The sequence below is a fragment of the Phoenix dactylifera genome, chromosome 7 (assembly GCF_009389715.1).
Source record: "Phoenix dactylifera cultivar Barhee BC4 chromosome 7, palm_55x_up_171113_PBpolish2nd_filt_p, whole genome shotgun sequence".
Classification (NCBI taxonomy): Eukaryota; Viridiplantae; Streptophyta; class Magnoliopsida; order Arecales; family Arecaceae; genus Phoenix; species Phoenix dactylifera.
The window spans coordinates 12,090,183-12,100,572 of NC_052398.1; the positions used below are offsets into that span (position 1 = coordinate 12,090,183).

A 10,390-nucleotide genomic window follows, 5' to 3' on the forward strand; every position below is an offset into this window, starting at 1 on the left:
CTCGCCGAAGGTGCGGGCGTTCCTTGCCAACCAGATCTGATGTGCTGTGCAAGTCGCTCTGATGGCCTTCTGACATGTCCGAGGGCGGACCAACCACTGCCGTATCACCTATAGAAACTAAAGCCTCCTACTCCATGCCTTCTGTGGGATCCCTGTCCACTGCCACGCCAATCTTGCCCATGTACATTGGAATAGCATGTGGCTTACCAACTCCTTAGCACCACATGTCCCGCACTCCGCGGGGATCCTCCAACCACGCCTACTCAGCACTGCTCTCGTCGGAAGGCGGTCCCACGTCACTTTCCATAAGAAGAGTGCAGCCCTCAGGTGAAGCCCCGACCTCTAAATCCAAATGCAGTCCCGCCCTGGCTCATGCTCCCGTTGGATAACACAAGAAAGGTCTCCCAATCTAACACTGGTCCTGCAAAAGGTGCCTCAAACCCTGACATCTGGCCCTCTATATTCTGGTATCGAAAGAGACCGGATCCTCTCAGCTAGGTGTAGTCCAAACAACCGTCGTAGTCTAGCATCATCCCACGCTGACTCTTCCGGAGCTAGAAAATCGCTCACCCGTAACTCCTCCACTGCCTCAGTATCAACTATAGTCAGCCAACACATTAGGAAAATGGTGGAGCAGTTTTTTTTTTTTTTTTTTTTTTTTTTTTGCTGCTGAAAGATTTCTCGTCGTAACACTGCTCATCCCATTCTTGAGTCCCGCGTAGGAAATTGGAACGATTGCCGCTGCCTTGCGCGGACCGAGAGGATGTTCCACGCCCTTGGCAGCACCAAACGCGTTGGTTTAGGGCCAGTTGCGGCAGACCAAAGTCCAACTCTCCCAAAGCAGTCGAACCAACAACGACGCCTATGCGCGTTTCTTAATTGGTCGCCTAAGAACAATCCGCAAATGCATGCAGATTCGAACCTAGATCTCTCATATGGATACATGGGTGCCAATCAGCTCTTAGCGATACACCACCAAATCATAAAAACTGTGATAAATGAGAGTTTAACCACAACTTGGATGGAAAGGAGGGGGCAGACGATATCAAATCAGACCACCTATCATCTAACTTTGTCAAGATGGATGGGACTTTATCTGTTGAGAAGAAAGCAAAAGCACTACAGAATGATAAACTCATTGGCAGTAGTATAAAAAGAGAAATCCCAGCCCTCACTCTTGTTCTTAACCTCCAAGCCGCTTTCCTCGCTACGAATTGGATACGCCCTTCACTCACGGTCCAACAGTCGGCTATGAAGAGTAAGCATAGCGGAAATTCTTGATCAGCAAAGTCGTGGATTAGGTCTTCCTTGCTCCTAATAGCAGTAATAAACTTAGACAATAATGATTAGCGGAAACTTTCGATCAACAAATGTACATCAATTGTAATTTCCTTCTTTTCAATAGTATAATAACCTGAAATATATAATGATGATTAGGAAACCATGTCGAAAACCACAACTGTTTGTCCATTGCATCTTCATCCATCCATGAAGCTGACTTTCACGACAACGAGAGGCATCAAGAGACCTAAAAATTGTTGGAACTGCACATAAAGATCCACTCCATAGGTTTACAAAACACCGATCACTCATAATTATTAACAGCAAACATAGTACAGTTGCTGATAGAGAAGGTTTCAAGTCCCCATTACCAGCAACTCCTAGATGTAACAACAGATAATCAAGCTGACTCTAGACTTAATAGGACATGAGACAAATAAGAGATTGTCAATTTTTTAGGAATCCATGTGTGGCAAAACGAGGTAAGAAAAATGTACCCTTCATGGAGATATTTGAATCAATCAAGCGATCAGCCACCTGAGATGGGTCGCAGAGCCTGCAGAGGATGCAAAGAGAACCACACATTGCTTTTCTACTGATGAGGGCACAAGCTGAAATCGCCCTTTGTTATAATCTCAACTGCATTCTTTGAACTCCTATTTACTTTCTTGATTTGTTTTCTCATCTGAGATAAGCATAATCAGCTACAAAAATTATTATGGTACTGGACTTGATGATTCATTTGACTAGCTCCAAGTGATTCTTGCAAGAGATAAATAGTTTCATCATCTTCCGCTTCACAAACAGGACGGCAGAGATCTCAGATCTTCCAACTAATAAATATATAAGAAACAATAACAATTGGTTACTGTGAGTATGAAAATAAAAATATTTTAATAAGAAAGCACATGGGAAAGGCAAATGCCAAGACAATAGATAAAGAAGTGTAAATATATACCTCTAAAAACAGTGTCGATTCATCGCCAACCATATCAGTTCCCACTGAAAGAGGATCATTCATGACAGCAGTAGTGACACTACCAATGGAAAAGGTATCATCATGCATGTTATTCAAATTCAGGGAACCTGGATTTTCGACCAGTGGATACTGCTCAAACAGATCATCCAGCATAACAAAGTCAGAGGGATCACTTTCCTGGAGAAAGCAAAAATCATCCAGCTCCACATATTGTTCACTGCCGAGTTCTGATAGCATAGGCTGCAACTCGTATTCCCTGTTCGTGGTGCCAGAGAAATTGAAATTGTCATTTATTACTGCCTCAGCAGACAGGTCCTCCAGTTCATCATATATTCCTGTTTCTACACCAGAGACTTCATTGATATGTTTATCCAGAACAGCTGAACTAGATATCTGTTGGACAACCCAACAAAAGAGTTAAATATTCCATAAATAATGGTGCAACTACAATAAAACAATCAGTAAAAATAAACCAGGAGTACCTTGTCATGGGCATTTTCTGAATGGAGCGGAGAGTCATTGAGAAACTCTGCGAGCTGCTCTAATAGCATTCCATTAGCATCTGGAAGATCAGGAGTAGAAGACACCTCGCAAACACCAGAAGCTACAGATTGTTGGCAAATAGGCTCCAACAAGACAGGCTGATCATCCAATGGTTTGGGAGTAGGTGCAGGATACAAAAAGGCATTCTCAACAATTGCGTCATCTTCCCAATCCTCTTCATTGAATGGGGCACCATACTGTTCACCAATTTTAGGACCTGGACCACTTTTTTGGAAGATCTTGCAGAGGACATACATGCCCTGCAACAGTAGAGCAAAAACATAAACTCAGCTCACAATAAACATATCCAAAATATAGTATGGCAAACTGATGAAATCTTCCAATAAAAAACAATTGGTATGAACAAGCAACAATACAAACACAAACATCACAGTCAAAATAAAATGCAACACATGGAAAAGCAGCTTTGGCATGCCAACTTGAGGCTTGACAAAAATTCTCTCACAAATTTACCAAACTCCTTTAGGTTATCTCATATGCCCATTCTTCAAGACCTTTTGACCAATGACTCAAATCCCATGAAACGGGCTAATGTCCCAGTTTTCTGTGGAATGGGCTGTTCCGCCATCCTGTCCTATCCCAACACTTGGGATGGGAGATATCTCAGACACACCGAATGGGATGCTAGAACAACAGTGCCCCATCCCATTGTCCTGCCATCCCAGCGGGACTTGGATCCTCGCTTTTGACACAGACATGGATCTTATCATTGCCAGACCCATCAAACCTTCTTTCATTTTATTCAAACCAAATCAATCAGCTCTCCATCATTTCAATTCCTATGCTTCCTTGAACAAGGTACACCATCTCGATATTGTACCCCCTACCGGCGCCATTCTGTTATTGTGTCAGTACGCCCGGTATGAGGCCAGTTCAGCATACCGAGCGTCGTTATACCCTCCATACCATGTACCTATTCGGTACTGTATGCCTCGTACCGTCCGGTTCACTACAGTATGGCGTATCTTGCTTGAATATAATCAGTCCTTTTCCCCAGCATTTGTTTCAGCATTTTTGCTTTACCTTGATAGCCTGGAATCTTGCTCTGGCCATTACAACTGCCTACAGGATTTTTCCATGACTCTAGAAGGAATGTCATTATCATACAAGAATCTACTATGCACTTCATCCACCTTGCTCAGTCCTTGTTATTACCATTGTTTACGTCCTCTCCTGTATTGATCAACTATAACAGAAACAATCACATCAAGGTATCTCTTGGCACATTTATTAGTAAATTCTAAACATTACAGATTTCACATCAATTGGATATATCTCATCAAAGATTAATTCTAAGTTCTAAAATTCTCATATCATTTAATGGCAAATAGAGCAATCAAATCACTAGGATACACCTGAAGATGTTTGGTCCACTGACTATATTCCATAAACCTTGTATATCTCTTAGTCCGCCCATTGCTGGGAGACATATTACAAGTATTTCAAATTCCTGAAAGAAACAATAACAGAACACCAGCAGTATCTATTGCTTTTCTGATAAGAAATTATAAAAGTTAATAGTAGTCTCAAGAGAAACAGAACATAAAGGAGTGCTCGTGGGTCAGCCCCACACTACAAGTCCACTAGCCAGAACAACTGCAAGACAAGCTTGGAATCTACCAGAACCAATCAAACCAAGATGGGAATGACACAGCCAACAATTGGACTGTAAGAATACCCGTGCAGTCTACTACACCATACCCAACTCTCATGAAAGAGACAAGTATGAGATCTCTAGGGTTTAAACATGTAACCGGACATTAAAACAGCTACGAGCACCACATAAACCAAACAAAATCTTTCTACAGGTCATTGGTATTTCCAATTTTACCACATGTATTTTGAAGATTTAATCACTCTTTCAATAAGCTAGTAACTTCTTTAGTGCTTTTAAAAACCTACATTATTGGCAGCCCCATTAACAATATGGAGATGCTTTGCCATTGCGATCTTGACTTGTTGCAGAGGATCAAAAGGAGAGGAATTATAGATAATTATTTTCCAATGATTATCTTCCTTAAATTGTAACTTGATATTATAACATAACTGAGATCAATGAACCCCATCTCCAAATTGTCTTCAGTCAATACTTTACGTAACAATAGAACAAACAATAAGTTATGATTGACCTACTTCTTTTGGTGTCCTACATAAAATTCCAGCTCAGCTTGTTTTCTATCATGTCAGAGAACCTCATCTCAATTCTGGTATAACTGATGATCACGACTGTCAGGCGACGGGTGCTAATATTGGACTTAATATTGGAGTCTGTCAGGCTTTTGACATTGAGCACAATATTACTCAATCCAAAGATGTCATTATCTAAGCACAGGACGTAGTCTTACAAAGAAGGTTGTGGCTAAGAAAAACATCATATTGCTCTAGATGGGATAATGTGCACCATTATAATTTGCATATTCAAAATCTTTAGATGTTGTCAGCAAAGAAACCTTATCTGATGATATCTTGAGCGGTTACATATCTAGGCCCCCTGACGTAGATGGATGCATCTACAACTCCATACTTCTCAATATAATTTCTTTCAAATTTAGTATACAATAATAAACAGATGATACAAGTGCACAGCTATCCACATTAGAATACATGAAGAAAGAGAGATGCATACAGCAAGAACAGAGACACTTGCAAAACTGGGTGTGAGGGAGCATCTACAAGATATCAAGTGTTTTCTACCATCTAAGATTATGTATATTGTAAACAAATCTAAATTTGAAAGGAATTACAGGTTTTTTTTTGTCTTACTGAGTCTTGGATACTCTTAAATATTCTCACGGCACAGAAGGCTCTTAAAAATTAGCATTTGATCGATTTATGTGTCCAATCCATAATCTGCCATTAATAACAGATGGTATCGAATAAGCAATACAAAACATTACAAATCATGAATTTACTACCAAAAAATGGTCAACTTATCCATGTAATGTTGTTCCACGTAATGCTCAACCTATTGATGTGATCATACGATGCATTCACCAATTAGTCCAATAGGGTCAATGTGAGAGTTAATTATGCTCCTCTGCAGTACCTCTTTCTTTTTTATTCCAGATCCCCAAATTCAACAAGAAAATGCACTGTATAACACAAAGCCATGCCAAATGACAATATTCTGGAATTTCTTAAGTCATCATTGACAAGAGGTTGGATATATTAACAACATAGCCAACACCAGATTAGCATTTAATGTATAGCCTTAACATGAGCTGTTGATGTTCATAATAGCTAATTATATATAGCAAACCCTCCCTACAGTATACAACCACAAGAAACTTGATAATGTTTAAAACCCCCTACTTTTGCCAACAATGTAGATAATGAAGAAAGGCCATCGCAGATAAACAACAGCTCATCCAAGAGAAGATTATACAGCAGGAAAAATTTCCATATATAACCTCACAGCATGTAATCCATAAGTCGTTATGAATAGAAAGTCACAAACACAAGAAGATGCACTAAAGCCCCACTCCCACCCCGCTGGCTCTCAAACCCAGCCATGCCCATGCAAACATATGACCAGGCCTCCAAAACAAAAGGATGGTTGATGAAAGAATACTTTGCCACCTGAGCTCAAACAAATATATCCATGATTTTTGAGTAATTGGAGGTAAGATCGTGTAAAGGAACCTCTGACATGCATCATATAACCATTCACTGACATGGCCTCCACAAGAGTACTTCATTCATATAGCGTACTGAACACTGTCTAGAAGAACATGCAAGTTGCGTACCCAGAAATGAATATCCACTTTCTTCTTTAATTATTAAAATGCAAATAGACATTAAAATGCATCTAAAGGAAAATGATATTCAGTATATGAAATAATTGAATAGTTCTACGAATATCTGCATACCCAAACACAATAAGCACTGATTGCATGCTATACCAGGACAAATGTCTCTGCATGTGTCTTTGCAAGCGATAGTGAGTCAGAAGGTACAACATCAGGGGGTAATGCAAAAGCCTTCTTATTATTACAAAAAACAGGCAAACAGAGTAGGGATTTAATCCTTAAAGGCTATAACAACATCAGCATTTTTAGCAAATGCACTCTGAAGCATTGTTTGCCTAGTAAAATACTCTTGCAACAGTTTCCATGCTTAGTATCTATCATGAAGACAATATTGAAAAATAAGAGGGGCTCTCAAAATTCACAAACCTCAAAGCATTGCAGATTTTTTTAAAGTAATATAAGCATGTTGTCCATATATGTAAAGAAAATAAGCCTTACTTGTGAGTATCCAGCAACTACCAATTCCTTGTCCTCTAGCCTGTACTCGTACATCACCCAATCAGTCCTATCGCCTCGTGGTGCCTTGCCTACATGGAAGATCAGAGTCTTTTTCATTCCCACAGTATGAGAGTTATGGATAATAGCTCTATCCTTTCCAGTGGTCTTCCAGTAACCAATTTCAGTGGCACGATTTGTCCTAGACCCATTGGGATATTTTCTATCTCGAGGGCAAAAGAAATACCACTCTAGATCTTTGCTTCGCAAACAAGATTTGTCTGCATAAACATAAAGGAGAAAAAAAAACAAAACCGATAAGAAACATGGAAAATGAAAAGGGGGGACACAAATTTTGATGGAAAGATAAATGGGATATTTATCAGAAATTTTGAGGAAAAATGGTCCCTCAAATGATCAACAATTAGTTTCATAAAAGAATCTCAAATTCATTATTAGAACAACATCATTAGCTTAATGATATCCTAGTAAAATTGAAGAAAATAATGTTCAAGTTTCAAAAAAAATTGCAGGTGGGGTGTGTGCGCGCGTGTACAGACACACATATGTATACATCTTCAATAGCAAGTTCAAATGAAAAACTTTTCCTTGGATCAATGATTACAAAAAGAAGATACAAAATGAATGATCACAACAAAAGTATTTGTTTTTATTTTTTTAAGAAAAGAATAACACATTTCTCAAGATAAAATGTGCAAAAGAGATCAAAAGCATACTAAGGAAAGTTTGGGAAGTTCCTGCTGGATCCAGTGGGATTGGAGCAGAGGAAGAGTGTGGCAGAAGGAGAGAGGGAGGGAGCAGGAGCAAGAGCAGGAGAGGGAGAGGACAAGGGGGTTGCAGTGCCTGATCCCCACCGAATTAGAAAAAAAGGACCTCATGAGGTCTTTTTCCCTTTAATCCAGCCAGGATCAATAGCACAACTCCCACGATCTTCTTCTCTCCCCCTCCCACTACCTCCCTCTCTTCCAATCCTGCCAAATCTGGCGGGGACTTCCCAAACGTGCCCTAAAAGAAAAGGAGGTTACCTGGAAGTTCCCAAGGAGCAAATTTGTACAGCTCGATTTCAGAAATAGCCTCAAGCCGAAAAGACTTTCCTGTTACCTTTCTCTTCAAGTAGTAGCAAACAAGTTCAACATCAGTTGGATGAAAGCGGAAGCCCGGTGGGAGCAAGGTCTTGGCCATCATAATGGAAGAACTTTCCTTTCTATAATACTAAAATGAGATCCAAATTTGGTCTTAGTCCAAAAGCAAGAAAAATTATATCTGCACTTATCAGAATTATCCTCAAATTTATTGCAATAGCAACCTCTTTAAACTCGAAACTGGAAAATTATAACCCAAAAATCCACAAACCCTTTGAATATCTACCAAGTCCAGTGCCGAGACAAAACTTTTATGCCTATCAAGTCCAGTGCCGAAACAATATACGAGGAGAACACCACAACCGACTACGGCATATGAACCAAAAGTTACACCAAAGAAACCAAGGGTAATCCTTTCTGATGTCAAAAGACATTTGAGGTGCAAGCAGAATCCTGTATGCAGCAATTTAACATTACAAGAAGTTCAAAAATTAGACCGCTTTCCACTACCCCGTTATGCCAGTCAACTATAAAAACAAAAAGGAAAGCACAAAACAGAACTGCAAAGGAATGCAAGACATGACAACACCAGCATGAGTAGTGTAAATATAAAAGCGTAATAAGAAAGATCCTACAAGATAAGAGGAGAGGAACATCCTCAAGAGAATGCACTAAACAATAATAACTTCGGAAAAATGAGATGCTTGGTCATATAAGATGGAGTCAAATCTAACTAATAACAAAAATCATTATTTAGTTCTGCATGACCCAAAAAAGAGAATCCATCTCACTGTGAGAGGATGGACGATAAAAAATGTAAACCCTTGTGCCTAACATGGAGCAGTGAAGAGCTCCTGACAGTAGGCAGACTTCGTCCATAATCTCGAGCAGTGAAGAGACTGCTCGGATATAATCATAACATTAACCAAATACTAAGTTTTTAGTAACAAAAGGTCCCAATGCCGATAGATGATACTCCATCTCAGGATTATGATGCCCCATTACATAACGTGCTATATACCATGTGTAACAAACAACAATCCACTACATATCAGTCACAGTGTGCAAAATTTAGAATTCAATAGTAAAAATCAAAATTTTATAATCTAGAGACGAAACTAAACAAATTCACTGCAAGTATGTATATCTGATGAACAAAAGCACTAGGAATATGAATCAAATATAGTTTCTGATCATAAGCCTTTAAAAAAAAAGTAAAAAAAAATAACAAGAGCAAAGAAGACGCAGGTAAGAATCATCACGACCTAAGATCTGATTAAATGCCCCAAAAAAAATCAATTTTGCAAAAGTGAGGAAGACAGAGAAGTTGAATCCAACCAGTTGATAAGCTAAAAAAAAAATATTGACATACAATTTATCCCTGATCTAAATAGATCTACAGAAACACAGGATTTCTGAAGAAAAAACTTAATTAAAATTAAATCATCAAATACCGGAGAAAATAGAACATCATCACAGTCATAAAACAATAGATTAAGGCAGACCTCACGCTACTTATTTCTGAAAAACAACAAATTAAAATTTTGCTATATAATCTACCTATGATCTAAATAGACCCAAAAACGCAAAATTTCCCTAAGAATATAAGTCAAGTTATCAAAAAACCACGCAGAAAATTAAAGCCTAGATCTAATCACAGCTATAAAACCCTAGTTCAGGATTAGAGTCATCAACGCTTCATCCACGTAGAGACTCAACTAAATCGAAGAGATCGCAGATAGATCGAAGCAATTAATAGAAACCCTAGATGACGGAGATTTAGGGATCAAGAGCTTACACGGAAGAGAGCAGAGGCGATGGAGAAATGACGAGCCGTCGCGCAAAACTAGGGATGGGAGAAGGAAAGAGACAAGCGAGAAGGGGGCTTTATATAGAGAGAGAGCAGAGCACTAAGGGACACGCATGCAGTATCTTTCCCGCTTAAAGGCGAAGCTTTCGCAGCACACCTCGTCCTCTGATTGGCCCGGCGACAATAAGGAAATTGGCGAGTCCTTTGGTTTGGTGCCACTTTTTTCTAGTAGTCTAGGTCATGCATTGCGTCATCAAATCTATAAAATTGTGGCTATCCGAGCATCGCGTTGGGACGTTGGTCAATTGTAGCTGTTGGTGCAATGTGTTGGGACGTTGGCAAGCATGTAGGTTGGGAGGGAGCAGCCTAATGACATTTGAGTTGAGTATCCAATTATTAAGGCCTCATT

The 10,390-nt window shown here is 39.4% G+C and overlaps 1 protein-coding gene across 8 annotated transcripts; it reads right to left on the bottom strand.

Annotated features, from left to right (window-relative positions):
* Positions 1 to 968: 968 nt before the first annotated feature.
* LOC103723788 (NAC domain-containing protein 82-like) lies at positions 969 to 10,085 on the bottom strand. Of its 8 annotated transcripts, XR_001880391.3 has the most exons (8): positions 9,970 to 10,085; positions 8,115 to 8,624; positions 7,072 to 7,349; positions 2,743 to 3,063; positions 2,240 to 2,653; positions 1,779 to 2,114; positions 1,415 to 1,528; positions 969 to 1,314 (listed from the first exon to the last, which is right to left on the bottom strand). XR_001880391.3 is itself a non-coding variant. In XM_008814823.4 (7 exons), the coding sequence occupies exons 3-7, from the start codon at positions 8,272 to 8,274 to the stop codon at positions 2,079 to 2,081; spliced, it is 1,209 nt and encodes a 402-aa protein (XP_008813045.2). In that variant the 5' UTR covers positions 8,275 to 8,301; positions 8,458 to 8,624; positions 9,970 to 10,085; the 3' UTR covers positions 1,018 to 2,078. The 8 variants fall into 8 exon arrangements, 4 of the variants coding, with proteins under 4 accessions (XP_008813045.2, XP_017702290.2, XP_038984248.1 ...); XR_001880390.3 differs by having other exon boundaries at positions 969 to 1,528; XR_606702.3 differs by having other exon boundaries at positions 969 to 1,544.
* Positions 10,086 to 10,390: the final 305 nt, after the last annotated feature.